This window comes from Podarcis raffonei, chromosome Z (assembly GCF_027172205.1).
Source record: "Podarcis raffonei isolate rPodRaf1 chromosome Z, rPodRaf1.pri, whole genome shotgun sequence".
NCBI lineage: Eukaryota > Metazoa > Chordata > Lepidosauria > Squamata > Lacertidae > Podarcis > Podarcis raffonei.
In genome coordinates, this window is record NC_070621.1 from 14,544,349 (window position 1) to 14,562,783 (window position 18,435).

An 18,435-nucleotide genomic window follows, 5' to 3' on the forward strand; every position below is an offset into this window, starting at 1 on the left:
CCTATGTATAACACATTGCAGAAATCTAACCTAGATGTTGCCAAAGCACGTGACAGAAATTAGGTTAGCCCTGTCTTGACAGGTGTACAGCTGGGCCATCAGCCAAAGCTGATGGAAGGCACTCTGCCCCACCAAGGCCACCTGAGCCTCAAGTGACAGCAATGGATCCAGGAGTACTTCCAAACTGTGTACCCATTCCTTCAGAGTGAGTGCAAGCCCATCAAGAATGGGCAACCTTCAATCTATCCAATCCAGAGAATCACCCACTAAGAGTGCCTGAGCCTTATCCTGATAAGCTTCACTTTACTGGCTCTTGTCCAGTTCATTACACACCCACTGCCACACCTGCAGATGCAAAGGAGGAATAGAGCTGTGTGTCATCAGCATAATGCTGATAACATACTCCAAAACTCCAGTTGACCTCACTCAGAGGTTTCATGTAGATACATGTTCAACAATAAAATCAAACCCTGAGGAACCCCAAATGGAAATGAAGAGCACTCACCAAGAATCACCCTCTGGACCATCCAAGTAGGACTGAAACCATCACAAAGTGGTGCCACCCACCCCCAACTTGGACAGTCGCTTCAGAAGGATACCATGGTTGATGGTATCAAAATACACTGAGAGGTTGGGGAGAATTAGCAGGGACACATTTCCCTTGCCTGCCTCTTGACAGAGATCATCATGCAGGGTGACCAAAGTGGTTTCTGTGCAAAAACTGGGCCTAAATCTTGACTGATAAGGATCTAGAAAAACAATGGATCTGACCCGTGACCACTCGCTCAAGAACCTTGCCCAAGAAGGGGAAATTGGCAACTGGTTGGTAATTACTTAGATTTTCTGAATCCAGGGAGAGTTTCTTAATGAGTGGTGTTGCTACTGCCTTCATCAAGCAGACATGGCCCTCTCCCTCTCACAAGGAAGCATTAATACTTCCCTCGTCCAGCTGTCCCTTCCCTGTTAGTTTTTCTCAGCCAAGAGGGCCATGGGTCCAGAACACAAACTGTCACCCTGACCAATCCAAGCACCTTGTTTGCATCCTTGAGACTTTCTAACTGAAACTCTTCCAACATAACAGTATTCTGGACATCTCTTGAAATTCATCTCCTGTAACAGTAGAGTCAAGGTCCTGGCGGATGCAAGCAAGATTAACATACATGAAATATTAAGAAACACAGATTCATTCCACCTTTTTTATTAGACTGATTCCTATTGGAATTATTCCTGACAAGCAAATTTAAACTGGAATCCTAAACCTTTCCACTAGATAAGGGGTCCAGTGCACATGAAATGAAAGGCCTATTCAGGCATCCAGCCTCACAGGAGGTAGGAGCAGGGCTGGCCCACTCACAAAGCAAGGTGAGGCAACTGCCTCTATCAGCAGAATCCACAGAAGCGGCAAATCCAACCTCTGAGGAATGCATTGCCCTCTGTTGGTGCTGCAGTACCAGGGTTCCTTGGAGGCCCAATCTGCTGCCTCCACAATGGCCTCTTGGCAAATAGGAGGGACTGCTGGTCTTCCTCCTATGGAGGAAATCACAGAAGCTGCCCTCTGGGGTCTCCTGGACCTGCACCTGCCTTTGATTACCAGTTCTACCATCAGGTAAGGTTGCTTTGACCCTCACCCTTGTTCCTGATGTATATCTTCACTCTTCCCTTCTTCCCTGGTCTGGGGGACACCATTTTATGGCTTGCCTCAGGTGCTAAAAGGTCTTGGGCCAGCCCTGAGTGGGAGAGTGGGTATGTGCATGTCAAGCCTGCATAGACACCCAAACCATTCCCTCACAAATGCTGCCTGCATGCTAGAGATATGCCTATTGTGGAACAACCTCCTGAACATGTATCAACTGCCCTGTGAGCTGTAACTCTGAGTGCCAGCACTTTAAAATGGGGACTGGAAATACACTGGCAAACAGGATAATTAGTACAATATAGACGTAATATGAACTGACTGCCTGGCACCGAACAGTACCTAGGTGGCCACAATTTTGCACCAGCTGAAATTTCCAAACCGTCTTCAAAGTCAACCTCATGTTGTCTGGGCAGCCTCAGTTCATTACAATAGTCATGATCCCACTAGTGCATGGATAACAGTCAACTGGCATACCTTCCCTAGCTCCTATAAAGGATTCTTGGCTGCCATCATCTGGGCAAATTTGGTTGGTCCTTCAGGGGAGAGTGCAACCTCAATCTAAGACCAGTCAAAAACCTCTATCCAGAGTAGTATGTTTCCCTACTTATAATGCCTCTATTTTGTCTGGACTAAAGTCTCTGCTTGTTCTCCCTCATTCAGCCCAAACAGCTTCCAGGCACCAGTTCAGGAGTTCAACAGCCTCCCTGGGATGAAGAGGTGGAAAAAGGAGATACAGCAGTGCCATCTGTATATTGCTGATGTTTCAATTCACATCCCTGGGTGACTTTCCCGTTTGCTACTAGGCTAGAGCTTAAATGCAATGCTGTCCTCACATACCTGATTGAGTGCCAATCTTGCCCAAATGGTCGCACTTATGAAGACAAACCAAAAGCCTTGTTTATCTTCTGCTGTTTCTTCTGTAATAATTTAGGCTGCTATCCTAACCTCACATAATTAGGAGTAAGCTCTATTGAATTCAACAGGACTTATTCTGAGTAGACCGACTTAGAAATGAACTTTTGCATGAGCATCTATAGAAGCTTTCATGCAATTACCTATTGCTGTACTGCCACAATATAAACTCATACAAACAAGTCCTCCTGGGCTACTTCACCCTCCACCTAGACAGCACAATCGCTTCAATTCATTTGGAACAGGTTGTGCTGATCCATGTGAATATTTAACAGTGTCAGAACTGTGTCTGTAACAAGGGCATCTCTCATAAAGCCTTGATGCAGTCTTGTGTCCACAACATAAGCAATTCAGTGACAAGTGACACAGAAAACATTTAGCTGAATTAAGCCAGAAAACTGGCCTACAGGGACCAAATAAAATGCCCCCCCTTGAATATTGTATTTAGATTCCTGGGAAGGAGAGACCTTTGTTAAGCAGAAGTTAAGGTCACAGGGTAATGTTATGCACACACCTGAGATTCAGATGCCTTTTACATTTTTCAAGAGCAGCGGGCTGAAAAAGCAATACATTTCAATATTAAAACACAGTAAAGTCTTGCAACTGGATTTTGGGGTTTAAAGGATTGTGGAGAGCATGGATTAGTGAAATGTGCCACTAAGTAAGTGAGTTCAATTTTATGTAGATGGTTGCTATGCTTTTGGTAAAGCTGGGGGTAGATCAAGACAAACTCCTTGCAGTATTCTAGCAGCCCACCCCAACAATCACAAATTTATGGCTCACTCCTTTTCAATTCCAAATATCTTGCACTAGGCTCTGTTTTTCCTCTCCTATCTGGAACACACCCCACCTCATTTAACATTCTTGTAAATATCATCATTATTTATTCATATGACACCATCAATATGCAGGTGCTTTAGAGAGTACAGGAGGGCAAGCCCTTGCCCAGAGGAGCTTGAAATCCATAAATCTGGCACAGGAGAGACAACAGAAGGTAGGGAAGTGGAGGGAGAGGTAAACATGGAAGAACTGGTATTTAAGATCAAGCCATGGTTGAACCATGGGAACTAGAGGGTTCTGCCAAAGGAGGATTCATGCACTTTCTCAGTTCCACTTTCAGCTCTGTGAGTTTTTCAAGGCTCAGATTAATTCTACTTGATCCAACTTTTACCCAGATCCCTTGCAAAAGTGGACATTCACCTTCTTTAGGAGCGGCTATTCCATGGGGAGAGAGAAGAGAAATGTGACCATGGGCCTAAATAGGTTGGCAACCTCTAGTTTCAAGGCTCACTCTGGCTCCATGTTAACTGGAATGATGGGGTTGCTTTTACGCTATGCTCTGAGTAGCAGCTGTACCTTCCACATATGTGATGATGACGATGTTTATTTATCTTTCTTTTCTCCAGACTAGTACTCTATGTGGCTTACACAAATTAAAACTACACAGATATAGTACAGAAGACTAACAACATCTCTTCTCCCACCTATCTTCTCTCCCAACCTTATACTGTATACAACATTAACGCCTCACACTGAATGTAACTCATCTGTAGAAAAGACTCTACGACCTGAAAATAGAGACAATGCATGCACTTTTGTAATCCAATAAAATCTTTAATAAAAACTAAATTAAAAAGATAATAGTTGAAAAGTACTGTATTTTTTGCTCTATAAGACTCACTTTTTCTCCTCCTAAAAAGTAAGGGGGAATGTGTGTGGGTCTTATGGAGTGAATGCAGGCTGCGCAGCTATCCCAGAAGCCAAAACAGCAAGAGAGATCGCTGCTTTCGCTGCGCAGCAATTCCTCTTCTTGTTCTGGCTTCTGAGATTCAGAATATTTTTTTCTTGTTTTCCTCCTCCAAAAACTAGGTGCGTCATGGTCTGGTGCATCTTATAGAGCGAAAAATACGGTAATTAAACTAGAATAGTTAAAACAAATTTATTAAAATATGAACAGTAAAAATATCACAACACTATTAGAAAGCCCTCACAACACTATTTAAAAGCCATTTTCTTAAAAAAACAAAACAAAAAAAGTCACACCCCAAAAGCCTGTTAGAATAAAATGGTCTTTACTTGCTGACAAAAGGATGGAGCCAGTCTAGTTTCTCTAAGGAGGGAGTTCCAAATTCTGGGAGCAGCCACCAAGGTGAGAGGGCCCCCACCAAACATATCTGAAAGGACCGAGCCTTTCCCAAAGATTTCAGAGTGCAGGCAGATTCAGGAGAATATGGTCCAGCAGATAACTTAGGCCTAAGTTGTATAGGGCCTTTAAAGTCATAACCAGCACTTTGAATTATGTCCAGAAACAGACAGGTAGCCATGGGGCTAGCATTGTCAGCCTATGATCCACACATAGGTGGAAAAAAACCTAACAACATTACCTGGATCAGTGCAGAAGCAACTGCAGAGCCAGTGAAAATCAAACCATGCAGCTGGATCAAAGTTATCTGATCCAATGAGCAAGACTGGCTGTTTCAAAACCAACACCCTTTCCTTTCATGTCATGGTGGCACTTGCCAACATGAGCACCATGTATTTATTTTCATTCTTTTGTTAAAAACAAAACAAAGAAAAGATGAACCACACAGAAAAAGCACAATGCCAGTCACAACAACTGAAATCAGTTCTGAACAGTAATTCCTTAGCACAGGAGCTGAAGAGCCCTAATGTACGTAATTCAATTCTTGCATTCTTTTTAATGCTCACCAAGGTTTTAAAAATAAAATGGAGCCATATGCAAGGCCTGTAAACCCACCACCATGAAACCAGACGAATGAGGTGGGTGTGCTAAACAATGCATTGTTGCAGGTCTATTATTCTTCAACTTTTCACTTTCAATCAAGACACACATTTGTAACTAAAAAGCTGCTGAGAGCACAATTTCAAGGCATCCTCTGCATGTGAATTAAATTGGGCCTCAATTCACTCTCTCTCTTTCTCCCAGTGCCCTACTCTCCCCACCCACCCCCAGCACAAGTAACAAGAGGCCATTTTCTGAAGGTCGTCTGAACGATTTCAAAGGCGATAACAAATCAAAATGTTCCCTGCATCTAATATCAAACAGGGCTGATGCCAACTCTTATTAGAGAAATCGGATTCAACCCCCCTCCCCTTTACCCAAACACACACACATCCTGCTTTGAAGTGGAAAGAATGCCGGGATCAGAAATTACTCGAGAGACGGTTCTGGCTGTCTTTGAAGCTTTCCTTTGATACCACTATTTCTTCTCCTCACTTATGCTGGGAGGCAAAAAGCTGCCTTTTCTTATTGATATGGGGTAATTAACGAAGTCAGAACATTACCATAACCCAGGTGGCTTAACAGGGCAATTCAACAGAGACACCCCCTCCTCACATTCCTTTAGCCTTACCTAGTGCAAAAACCTATTTGGCCAGGTAGCACTGCCCATTCCAAACTTGTCAAGTCATGGCTCTTTCCCCACTTCCAGCGCTTGTACAAATGCAGCAAGTCACGACTGCCAAAGAAATACTAATGCAGTTTTTGTTTTGATTAGCAGAGCTGGGTGAGCAAATTAATGGCTCGGGTCAAAGTCTGTCCCAAAAGGATGAGCTGCAAGAAGTCCGTTAGTCAAGTATCTGAAAGGTACCAGCTAATTGCCTGTCATGTGTGGACTGTGCCACTGACAGAAGTAGGGAGAGTATGCCTGAAAATATGGGTGGCATGAAGCCACTCGTGCTGCTATGTGGCCAATTAAAATGCATCAGTCTGTGGTGGAGCGATGGACCAGGAGAAACTGCAGGAGAATCAGAGCCAGAACTGGTTGTAAAGTGAAGACTGACAGGTCCCAGTTTGCATCCAAAAAGGGGGGGGGAGCAGCAGCAGCAGCACAGAGTAACTGCCACAACACAGGTTGCTTAACAGGGTAATTCAAGTGAGACTGCGATGAAGCACCCACCTAGTGCAAAAGGCAAGAAGCAATTTAGACTACAGGATGTTAAATGCCTAATGCACAATACAAAGCAAAGTGTTAATAGTTCTCATCTCATATCTTCCACTCTGCATTACAAATGGTCCACCTTTTCACCATGTTGGGGAAGGGAGGGGGGAATACCCACAAGATGCCATCCAATAAAAACATGCTTAAGGCTACTGATTTCAGCTGGCCTGAGCAAACTGTCTCTAGGACTGTGGTCCCAGTGACTTACTTCCAAGCCAACTAAGAAGTATCAGTGCAATTGATTTGAGTGGGACTTCTAAGTAAAATGCCTGAAAGAACATTTGTTAGGAAACATCACTTTGTTAGGAAACTCTTACTCCTTGCTTTGCTTCACCTCCTTAAGCCTGGAAACACTTTCTTGGGATGCATCTGTGTTGCCAACTTTACCACCCACACCCCTTTTAATGAAGCCTTCATCCTACATGCAACAGCATTTGTTAACATGGGGGTTTTTTTTGCCTCTCTTATTTTTTTATTTTATTTAACAAAATTTATACACTACTTGACTAGAAGAAAACATCCATGCAGTTTACTAAAAAAACAACCCCTCTCCTTCCCGCTGTTGAAATTTAGATTTTTGGTTTAGAAATTAAGATTTCAGGGCAGGGACAGATATTCTTCTTTCCTTTATGAAGCACTATGTTGAGTGATGGTGTTATGTGGGGGGAGGGGAGTAACAAAGGAGAAGGTTAAGCATTTTCTCTCTCTACTTTGGCATGAAAATTTCCTGTCCATCTTTTCTTCATTGCTATTTGCATTTTGAATAGGAAGAACAACAGGCCCCTTTCATGGTTAAGACAAGAGTTTTGATTTTTATAATCTACTTTTCTTTTCTCTTAGGACATCTCTCTCAACCACTGGCAGTAATAGTGGATAAACTAGAACAAGCTTGTTCAACATCACTTAAGCGGTTTCCCCAAAACAGCTCTTCAAGAAGAAAATCCAGCTATGATGGCAATCACTCAGTCCCAAAAAGGTGCAGTTAAGAAAGCAATACTGCACTGGTTCAACCAAACCTCTTCTCACTGTCACTGCAGCTGAAAAATGATGTGTGGATCTTCAGCAGAAGTCCAACTCAGTGCTACCCAAAGCCCTGAAACAAAGCCATAAAATCAAGGCCCAGGGGCCAAGAGGCCCCCCAGGAATATCTGGCTCTTATATCTGGCTTTTGCAGGTAATGGGGGTGGGGGGGGTGGGCCTAGCTGGGGTCTCAGCCCTGGGTGAAACCTCTAGAGGGGCTCCATTGAGACTCCCAGCTTATGGGGGAGGGCTTCCCCCTCCTTGCAGCTCCGGAGTCTAAAAGTGCCAAGTGTCCTTCAGCATCCTTCTGTGGACCTCAAGCTGCTGAGCACCAGAGGGATGCTGATTTGCAAGGGGAAGCAGGAAATCCTGGAAAATGATCCTCCTTCCCCTCTCCCCCTGTCTGTTTTTGGAACTGTGTGCGAAAGAGAAATCCTTGAGAAGGTTGCTCGCCAAGCAAAGTTGAAAAGGGGAAGTTTCATTGCTTTCTTCTTTTGCTTCCCTCAATGTCTCAGAGGTTAGTTAAAGAGATCAGAACGCCACCTCCTGTCCTTTTTGGGGCCAGATGCTTTTGTCATGCTTAAACAATTTACATGTCAAGTTCACAAGATAAGCACTTTGGCGTATTGCATACTTAGGTGTTCTTTCTCTGTCTCTGTCTCTCAGTGTGTGTGAGTGTGTTGGATTTAGAGGACAACATACATGTTTACACCATGTGTATACATAAAGAGGGCACTGCTGCATACAATCATCCACACAAAAATCAGTCGCCTTTATACTGAAAATAAAATACCTGCAATGAAATAAATGTGATGCTGACATATGAAGCACTTTGTATTTATCCCTTCCTGTAATGTGGAAGGGAAATGTAGCCAATCCACTCTAAATTCTTTAACTGCAATGATTCAGCAGCCAGCAATTTTTAAGGAAAACTTGTGGAGTATTTTTTCCTTTTACTTTATTCTTTAGAGCAGGTATGGACAAACTTGGCCCTCCAGCTGTTTTGGGACTACAACTCCCATCATCCCTAGCTAACAGGACCAGTGGTCAGGGATGATGGGAATTGTAGTCCCAAAACAGCTGGAGGGCCACGTTTGTCCATGCCCGCTTTTAGAGCCTTAAACTGCAAGCCTTTACTACTAAGAAGAATGTCCCACTGAATTCAATGGAGCTTGCTCCCAGGAAACTGTGTAAAGATTCTGCAGTCTTATACTGCAATCTTAAGCATTTTTACTCAGAAGTAACTTCCACTGAGTTCAATAGGGCTTACTCTCTGGGTATGTGCCTGATCATTATCAGTTTCCATTAACTATCATCTATCTATCATCTATCTATCTATCTATCTATCTATCTATCTATCATCTGTCATAATACTTAGAATTTGTCAAATGATCTATTACTCTCTGATGAGATCTGCTTAAGGTTGAATGAAAGCCAGATACACACAGAGACAATTTTACTATTTGGAGAGACTATCTCTTCTCCAGACTCTTTAAAGTTACTTTTTATGCCCTTTGTGAACAAATGTGTTGAGAGATGTGTGTGTCTGTGTACGCAAACGCACGTGGGGTATGTGTGTGTGACAAAACTGGGTCTTTGCCCCCAGGTGACAGAAAACCTAGTTGCGGCCCTGGCTCTTGGAATTCGCTCACCACATGCCACAGTCCCTTCTCAGCCACCCTCTTCCACCCAGGCCTTGCTTTGTACCCTCCTTGAGTGTTTTTGCCTTGTTGGACTGTGCCCTTGAACTCTGATAATGACTCTTGCATGCCTGGAGGATACAGAAGTGTGTGTGTGTGTGTGTGTGTGTGTGTGTGTGTGTGTGTATAATCTAGCCTACTGCACAAGGTAAGAATTTGTTTTCATTGCTCTACCCACTTCTACCTCTGGCTCTGCCCACCACTGACATATGGCTCTTGGAAGGTTGATGAGAAAGGAATGTGGCCCTTCGGCTGAAGAAGGTTCCTCACCCATGTCATATGCTTTACTGAATATGAGTCACCAGCTCTGTAAGGATCTGAGACTCCCTATTCTAGCCTGACCCAGGATAACTCTGCAATCCAAACTTATGCACACATGAATTTGATTTCCATTGGGGCTTTTTTGAATTCTGTGCCCCTTTGCTATACTATGATAATAATATTTATAGCTTCATCCATGTATCTGGCATTTTAGGGAGTAAAAGAAGAAGACAGGTCTCTGCCTTCAGGCACTTACAAATCTAAATGAAGACTGAAGAAGAGTTTGGATTTGATATCCCGCTTTATCACTACCCTAAGGAGTCTCAAAGCGGCTTACATTCTCCTTTCCCTTCCTCCCCCACAACAAACACTCTGTGAGGTGAGTGAGGCTGAGAGACTTCAGAGAAGTGTGACTGGCCGAAGGTCACCCAGCAGCTGCATGTGGAGGAGCGGGGAAGCGAACCTGGTTCACCAGATAACAAGTCCACTGCTCTTAACCACTACAACACACTGGCTCTCTCTCTGACTAGTGTATGTGTGTGTCTTTGGCAGCTGGAAAGGTAGGCTTTTGTAATCTTACTAATTAAGTTATTAAATGTGTATTCTGCCCTTACTCCCAAAGATCCCAGTATGGAAAAATGATAGCAGATGGCACTACTCAAATACTCTGCTACAAGCTCCTTCACAAGCTTTATTTTATTTTAGGACTTTCTACCTTGCCTTTCATGTATGCTCACGCATACCCTGCCCCCCACCCCAAAGCAGCTTCCAGATTGAAAACACAAAAATTCAATAAGTACAATGTTGTGAAGATTAAAAAAAATATATGACTGATTGCAAGTCACCTCAAGCACTTGCTGGTAAAAAGGGGTCCAAGTGTATTAAATTTATGAGATACCCCAGCTCCACTTTGAGGTGCCAGATAGATTATTATCTCTTCTGCACATTGAAAAGAAAAAGAGGATTTTTGGACAGTCAGTTTTTAGATTTTATTTTACTGGTATCTTAAATGTCTGCTTCACTTGTATACTCCCTTACAAAGGAAGTGAAGTGAAGTGAAGAACCTTCTTTAGATGGGTGAGAACCAGAACTGTGTGTTCTTCTGTGTGGAAGCGAAATGCATCCCTTAAGGTTCCCACCTGACAAAGCTTCCAGAAGAAACATGCACTGATGCTGTCAGTCAGTTCCAGGAGAAGAGTGGCTCAAGTTCCCCCTCCCTTCAGGACATCCCAGAAGCTTCTGCACATGTGCAGTGTCCCTACCTCAGCCTGTGCGTGTTACTAGGCAACCCAGTTTAAAGCCAGGCCAAGGCAATCTTTGGACACCTTTTATTTTCTCTCTAGTGGGAGAATCTTTTACCTGAAAAATGGAATTATATGTTCTTTCCAGCAGAGCAGATCCACCCCCCCCACCGCCTTTTAAATCCTAAGGAGAGCAAGCAGCTAAGGAACTCAGGGGTCAGTGCGTAACACAATGTTGTATGTTACAAGAGATTCGCTTTTTTGAAAAATAATTCTGTCCTCATTATAACATGGCCTATGGGTGCCAAGTGCTTGTCTGGTTATAATGAACCTTGTATTTTTAATGGGTTTTGTAATAAGGAGAGAGATCCAGAGGGGCGGGGGAAGAATGTGAGAGACAGGAGTGCTTAGTACTTGTTACTGGCAAAAAGGTGAGCCTAGGTGGGTATCTCAGCAAGAGCCCATTCCACTCTGAAGAGAGAAAGAAACCAACTTGAAGGCTGTCAGGTCCCATTAACATCCTCTAAAGCTCCACAGAAAGCCATATGGAGTGCATGCAGTCAAGAGAAATTAGGGGTTCAAACCAGGTGACTTTTTTTTCCATAAAGCAGATCACTCATGGAAGCAGCTTGCACTTCCTTAATAGCTGCCATTCAGAATGCTATGGTTACCATCAGATTAAACCAACTTGGGACAAGTCCCTGATTTCTCATCAGAAAGAGGTTTTTCTTATTGAATGGAAAATTGGTGTACAATTTCCTGGCGGTGGGGAGAGAAATCCAAAGCCTGGGCAACTGATGTGCCCCAGCAATAGTAGATACTAATAATGATGCAACATGAGCCTAAGGCAAGTGTGGAGAACTTTCGGCCACTCAGAAGCTGCTTAATGATAATTCCCATCAGCTTTAGCAAGCATGGGTAATGGCCAAGTATTGTGGTACTTACTGTCCAGTAACATCGGGGTGGGGAGCAAGGATCTTCACACCTGGTCTAAGGGCTGAGGACATAGTAAATCAGGAGAGAAGCTATCTAAAATTAAAAGTGGGATGCTTTACATAAATAACATTCTTGGGTCAGGGATGCATCAATTGTAGAGACTTGCTCTTCTGTAATTGTCTGAGCACCAAGTTCCATATAAACATCCATAGTAAAGGGAAATATGGAAGAGACACTTACCTTGCCATCATCTGTGTATACATTTTCATGATACCCCTTGACAATTGTTCGGTCAATGAAGAGGCTCCGCATCACCACTATGACTTTTAACACTTTTCCTAATGTAACCTGTCAGGGGGTGAGGGGACGTAAACATGACAAAAAAAGACAATGGTAAGAAACACATACTCCATAATTTAAAAGACTGAAAGGCAAATGGGGGCTTTTCTATATGAGCATCAGAGAAGAACCCTTTATTGATAGTGTTTAGGTTCTGAACTATATATTATGCATGTCAAAATGGCTTTCCCATGTTGAGTTCTCCCCTTCACCCCACCAATATTTAGGGTTATCCCCAGATCCTGCCAACCTAGCAGTTCAAAAGCATGTCAAAGTGCAAGTAGATAAATAGGTACCACTCCAGCGGAAAGGTAAATGGTGTTTCCGTGTGCTGCTCTGGTTTTGCCAGAAGTGGCTTAGTCATGCTGGCCACAAGACCCGGAAAAATTGTCTGCGGACAAATATCGGCTCCCTCGGATAGTAAAGCAAGATGAGCGCCGCAACCCCAGAGTCGTTTGCGACTGGACTTAACTGTCAGGGGTCCTTTACCTTTACCTTTTTAGCTCCTAACCACCACCTTGCAAGTTTTTCTGTTTCCAACAGTTCCTTTCCAACAGGGAGGCTGATGACGTCCAAGCCGGGGAGGGAAAAACTTATGTCACAATTACTTTCCACATACAATCCTACCCCACTCTTGAACCTTCAGCTATGGGTTTGGATAGAGCAAATAGTATTCAGCATGGATTTATCAAAAGTATATGCTGATGTCATATTTGGGTCAGAACTGAAACAACCTCATCCTGAGCGCCAAAGTTAAAGTTGAGCTTTGGGTTACCAAAACCAGAACATCAACTAATCTGGAAAGAAAGCACTAAATCATGTCTTTTGATTTTGAAAAACACTGGCAAGTAAAGGCTGTGAAATTTCTGCATTTCACAAAATGAATAAATAAAACTAAAACAGAGCCCAAGAGAAAAGCCAAAATAGCCAGAAGCCTCTAGGCCCACCTGCTCAAGAGAGGGGGATGAGCAAGATGGAAAATGATTAAGTTGAGTGGAAGGTTTGGTGAAGAACAAGAGATATACAAAAAACCTCACTTGATAAACACAGTGATAATAGTGTGGTATTTTCTAGCACAATATAATGTGTTGAAGTTTATACTGTTTTGGAGGGTAAAATAAGAAGCGACAGATGTAGCTGCGCAGAGAAAATAAAAGACAAGCAGATTAATTGAAACCTTCAACAGACTCTCTTTCAGGGGTATTTTGCTTGATAAAAGTGATAGCACAACCTGACCTATACTAGATATAAGGAAGGAAATAACTTTATATAATGTGCATTCATTTCTGCTGAACACTTAAGCACTATTTGTGCATTTTCTAAAGTTTTCACAACAGGCTTGTTAATATTAAAAGCTTCCAGTTCTGTGCCAATATTGTATTGACACTGGAATTCCAGCAGCTGTTATGTTGACTGGAAAAGCAGAGGCACAGCGTTTCAGCAAATGAAGGTACTTTTGGAAATGAGGAACAGTCCCGTGGGATTATAGATGCCACTTCCAAAAGGCAGGTGACAGAAGGGAGAAAACCTGAAGCTCCGACATGCAGAAATCTTGAAAGGGCTAGCATGTTGAGCAGCTGCAATTAGCTTTTCAAAAATGACTCAGGTTAGATCTGTAGTCACAACTAGGTACCAAAATAGGATTGAGGGTTCACCAGAGTTTTTAAATGGTGTTAATGGCTCACAAAAATATTGTTCCCAATGCAGAATATGGTGGTGTGCCAAATGAGCTTTTAAACTTAGCTTTTGACCTTTTTACTACATTTCCCAAATGATTCAGCAGTTGGTGGGAGGTGCTTTATCCAACGGGGAGCATCTGAGAGCAAAAGTCACCAATGATACTACACCTCTTAAAAAAGTCGTGAAGGTCACTCCACGCCAAATCACCTGGTGCCATGTGCTCTCATGACTCAGATTTTCTGTAAAAAAAACTTTTTATGTGTAGATACTTATGAGATAAGCCCAAAATAATATTTTAAGATTTTTTGGTCCAAAATTGGGTGCAGGAGAATTTTTTGAAAATTTCGATTTTTGCGCGATTTAGGCTCTTATGTTCTTATGGTTTTTGTGCCAAGCAATGTAAACCAAGGCTCATGAGTACAGTGTGAGATCTTCTGGCAAGCTGAGGACTGAATGATGGGGACTGTAGCCCCAAATCAGTAGCATGGAAAATACTATAGTGGTTCCATGGTGGAGCAGCCTTTAGTTCTGGGTAGCACCTCCTCTTTGTTGATAATCAGAACCCCTTTCAGCAAGTAAAGCACCCATGGCAGTAGCTTCACCTCAGCTCCCAAGACAGTTTCCAGGGGTGGACCTCGGCATCTCAAATGTCAGTAGTGCCCTGTGTGACATCAAAATCTGGGGCCCCTACACACCTTGCCTTCCATTGGATGTCATAGTTGCCCGCAGCAGCAGCATCCTAGAAACTCTGTGTCCGGTGCAACCACACTGGTACCACTCCCCTAGATCCGCCTTTGATGTTCCCGCATGGTTTGTAGCAACAGCGTTCTGGCACCACTTGAATTAAAGTGGATACGATTACGTTTTGAAGTTTACTTCATAAGGTTATTTCTTTTGTGAGTGAGAGGCCCCATTTCAACTGGGGATGAGAAGCAGTTTGGGATTTGGGCCATGGTTCTGTTGTGCCCCAACTTTGAAAATAGAGCAGCTCTGAGTCAGCAACCTTTCCTCCCTTTGGTTGGAGTGGGAATAATATGATGGTGGTGATGATGATGATGTATACCCCACCCATCTGGAAAGCAGCTGGTGCTGCTCTTACTTTGCTCCACACCTTCTCTCACCTTTGGGAGAGAAGCAAAACAGCTGCTTGGCCACAAGAACCCACCCTTTGTGTCACTTGGTCTGACCCTGTTCTTCAAAGCTCAGAAGGAGAAACACATATCCAGCTGTATTCTGCAATATCCTTTCCTCACTATCTAGTTGTTTTCTAGTGTCTAATAGCCAGCAACATCTAAAATTGATAGCAGCATATAGGCTCTCTAATCCAAAGCTCCCCATTGCCAGAAACACAAGCTAAGCTCCATAAAAAGCCATAAAGTGCGTGCCTCAATTTGAAGATATTCTGAAAACAGGCAGCTCCTTTCAGTGGACAGACTGTCTACTTAAATTGCATTACAAAGACAACATTATTTTTTACCTTCTGAGGCAAACTTCTCCCTATTAAATTTCAACTTCTTCTGTCGATATCCTGATAGACACAGTACTTGGCTTTTTAATATTTTGCCTGTAGGATATGTGCCAGCTCGACCTTGATGTAGAAAATTTTAATTCAAATCAATACGTGAACAAGGTCACTCTAAAATTCAATTAATATGAATGGGGGAAAATGCCCCACAGTTCTTTGAGCTGAAAATGGAACAGCTGCAGGTTAAACATGCATGTAACCCTCTGTCTAATACTACTACAATCCCAGCCTGTTTTTAAACACTACAGCGCTGATTCTGACTATCAGGATGCAAAGCCTCTAGCTTTTTTAAAGGACAAAATGTGATAAAATTTGCATTATCCTTAAATCTTTACGGACAAAAAATAGTGAAAATCCCCCAAGGTACCTTGGGTTTTAAAAAAGGCCTCTTCCTCCAATAATTAGTAATTCTATTCAACTTAATGAGTTAACAATTGCAAAATAGCTGGCATACCAAAGAGTTGAATGAAATGAAGACAGGAAATATATTTTAAACTCAAAGGCACCAGCATCAAATTTTTAAGAACCAGAATCAAATATGCGGAACTAAAAAAAGATTTTGATTCTTTGGAGTTTGCACTGCATTTCTATGCATCTGGCTGGTCAAGTATATAATAAAATAAAATAAAAATGGTGCCCCTTAACAGCTCTTTATTAATGGTAATTAAGTACCACTTTTCTTTTCTTCCTAACTATAAAACTATTTTGGCACCACTTATGTGCCAAAATAGTTTTATAGTTAGGAAGAAAAGTTCATGATACTGGTTTGGTTTAGCATCCATGATCTGCTCCTTTTCAAGCCATCTATGCCAGCAATGATAGCCAAATTTTGTGGCAGTGAATCTCAAAAATTTGTTACAGCATTTGTGAGGAAATACACAAATGTCTTGAAACCACCGCCCAGCAATTTTATCAAGTTCCAGCATTATGAAAATGCTTTCTACCTACTTTTCCCAATTCATGCACAATTTCATGTAGGCATGAGAGAGAGTATAAAAGAGAAAGAGGTCCCTCTGTATGCACAGTGGCGATGTAGGTTTTCCAAAAACATTTATGCTGCCTTAACTTGATGGAGCTATCTTGGGATGCTTATTTGACTTATATTTACTAAACAAAATTCAAACAGTATGTCAAGTTAATTTTACATGCCATATGCTACTTATAAACCTTTTCCAATCGCTGAAATATTTAATAAGTTTGAATAAAATGCACTTGGGCAGCTTAAATGTTATATTCAAATATGTACTTGGAAACTAATTTTACTGGAATGCCTGTAAATATTGTAAAACATGGCAATTCAATAGTATACGCATTACCATTATATTAAATTTTAAAGGTGAACTTGTGGCACTTTAACTAATATGACAACTTTTAAGGACACCTGAATGCCTTTGCATATAAATACATGTGCTTCTTAAAGACATTCATCTGAAAAAGTGAAATAAACTTTTATTTTAGATTTGGCAGGCTTCATATCAATTCCAGCTGTCAAGTTTGACTATTATTTAATTATTTGTAGCCTAACAATTATTACTAATCAGTTTTATAAAAAAAATGTATTTCTAAAAGTGGAAAGGTTCAGTAGAAAAGATAAAGGAATGGAAAACATTCCAAGCTATATCACTGATGTGCAGAGTAAATGCCACTGGAACAGTGCTCAATTTTTAAAATGTCGAACTTCTAAAGCAGTAGTTTTCAAACTGCGTTTGGGGAGATCCTGGGGAGCTTTAGAACTTATCAGAGGAAAACACAAGAACAGAAAAATAGCACTGCTGAATCAGACCAGTAGTCCGTCCCGTCCAGCATCATGTTCTCACAGTGGCCAACCAGATGCCCAATGGGAAGCTTGCAAGCAAGAAATGAGCACAACATAAATAAATACGACAATATTTGGAATGAGTTTATACAAAATGTAGCAGGCTATTAATATTTATATATGTATTAGGATAATAATATCAAATTTATAAAACAATGTAAGGGTTAGGGTATTTTTCATATATATTCATATATGTCTTTCTACACATTTTTGTGTCTTTTTATTTTTCGTCTCTTTTTCTTTGTATCACTTTATCCCTTTATAGCTGAAACCTTTTCAATAAAATATTGATAACAACAACAACAACAACAACAACAACAACAACAACAACAACAGGCAGGATCTGAGCACAACAACACTCTTCCTTCCTTTCCAGCAATTGGTATTCAGAAACATTACTGACTTCAACAGTGAGTGCAATGCTTAGCCATCATGGCTAGCAGCCATTGATAGCTTATGGAACAACAATGGCAGCTAAACCTTCATGAAAGACGGCTTGCCTGTACATTACTGGTCCCCGTTGTGTCATGATTCCAACCTTGAACCTCAGCCAGGACTCTGACACAGGGGAGGAGGAACCTGCTAGATGAGGAAGACCAGTGGCACAAGATGCATAGGTATTGAATCCTTGACACATAGCCTGAGTTTGTCAGTCAGGAACCCCATGAAACAGATCTCCCCAAATTGGGACACCCCCACCCAAAGGAGAACCCCGTCTCCCCTTTTCACCAGAGGCCTCATGCTCCCCGGTGCATGCTCTCCTGTGAAGGCAGCACACAAGGTAGGGAGCTGACTGAGAGATGATGGAATATCACTGATTGCTTGGATGCAGAGGAATGGTGGGAGGAATGGTGGGAGGAACAGCAAGGCCCCCCGCCCGCCCCACATTTCCATGCCTCATTAATCAGCATAGCAACTGAAAATCATGTTGTATGTGTTTGGAACAATAACAGAGAATGGTAAAGAAAATAACTTTCTTGCTAGTTATTTTCCTCCACAGTTCCCCTCAATGGCTGACCCTACACTTCCTTCCTCCTCTGCTGGTATGAATGCTACACTTTGCTTTTCATGCTCATTCTTCTCTAATGATGCCTATTTGTAAATAGCAAGATAGGATGCAATTAAGCCATTAGCGGCTAAACAAACAAACATGCTAATTAGGTTCTTTACAAGGCTTTTTTTTTTAATAGAGAGGCTGGAATTTACCTTTCATTAATCTGACTTAATTGCAATACCATACGCTAAAAAGTCAACATAAATTAAGGGCTTTAAACGATTTCCCCAATATTAAAGATAAGCTGGTGAATTCCTCTCCCCTGAAAATCCCTCCACCCCCAGATAACAAATGGCAGCCTCTTAATAAGGAAGGGTAAACAGCAAACAACTGTACCAAAATGAAAAGGGGAC

General features: G+C 42.0%; 1 protein-coding gene across 4 annotated transcripts in view; it reads right to left on the reverse strand.

Moving 5' to 3' along the window:
- Positions 1-18,435, reverse strand: part of MED27 (mediator complex subunit 27) — a 177,777-nt gene that overhangs the window by 19,254 nt on the left and 140,088 nt on the right. For 2 of the 4 annotated variants that reach the window (XM_053374948.1, XM_053374942.1), the window contains exon 5: positions 11,909-12,016. In XM_053374948.1, the coding sequence (XP_053230923.1) occupies positions 11,909-12,016 (108 nt within the window). Of the gene's footprint in view, positions 1-948; positions 1,133-3,062; positions 3,104-11,908; positions 12,017-18,435 lie in introns of those variants that run through there. The other 2 variants (XM_053374944.1, XM_053374946.1) reach the window with 2 other exon arrangements.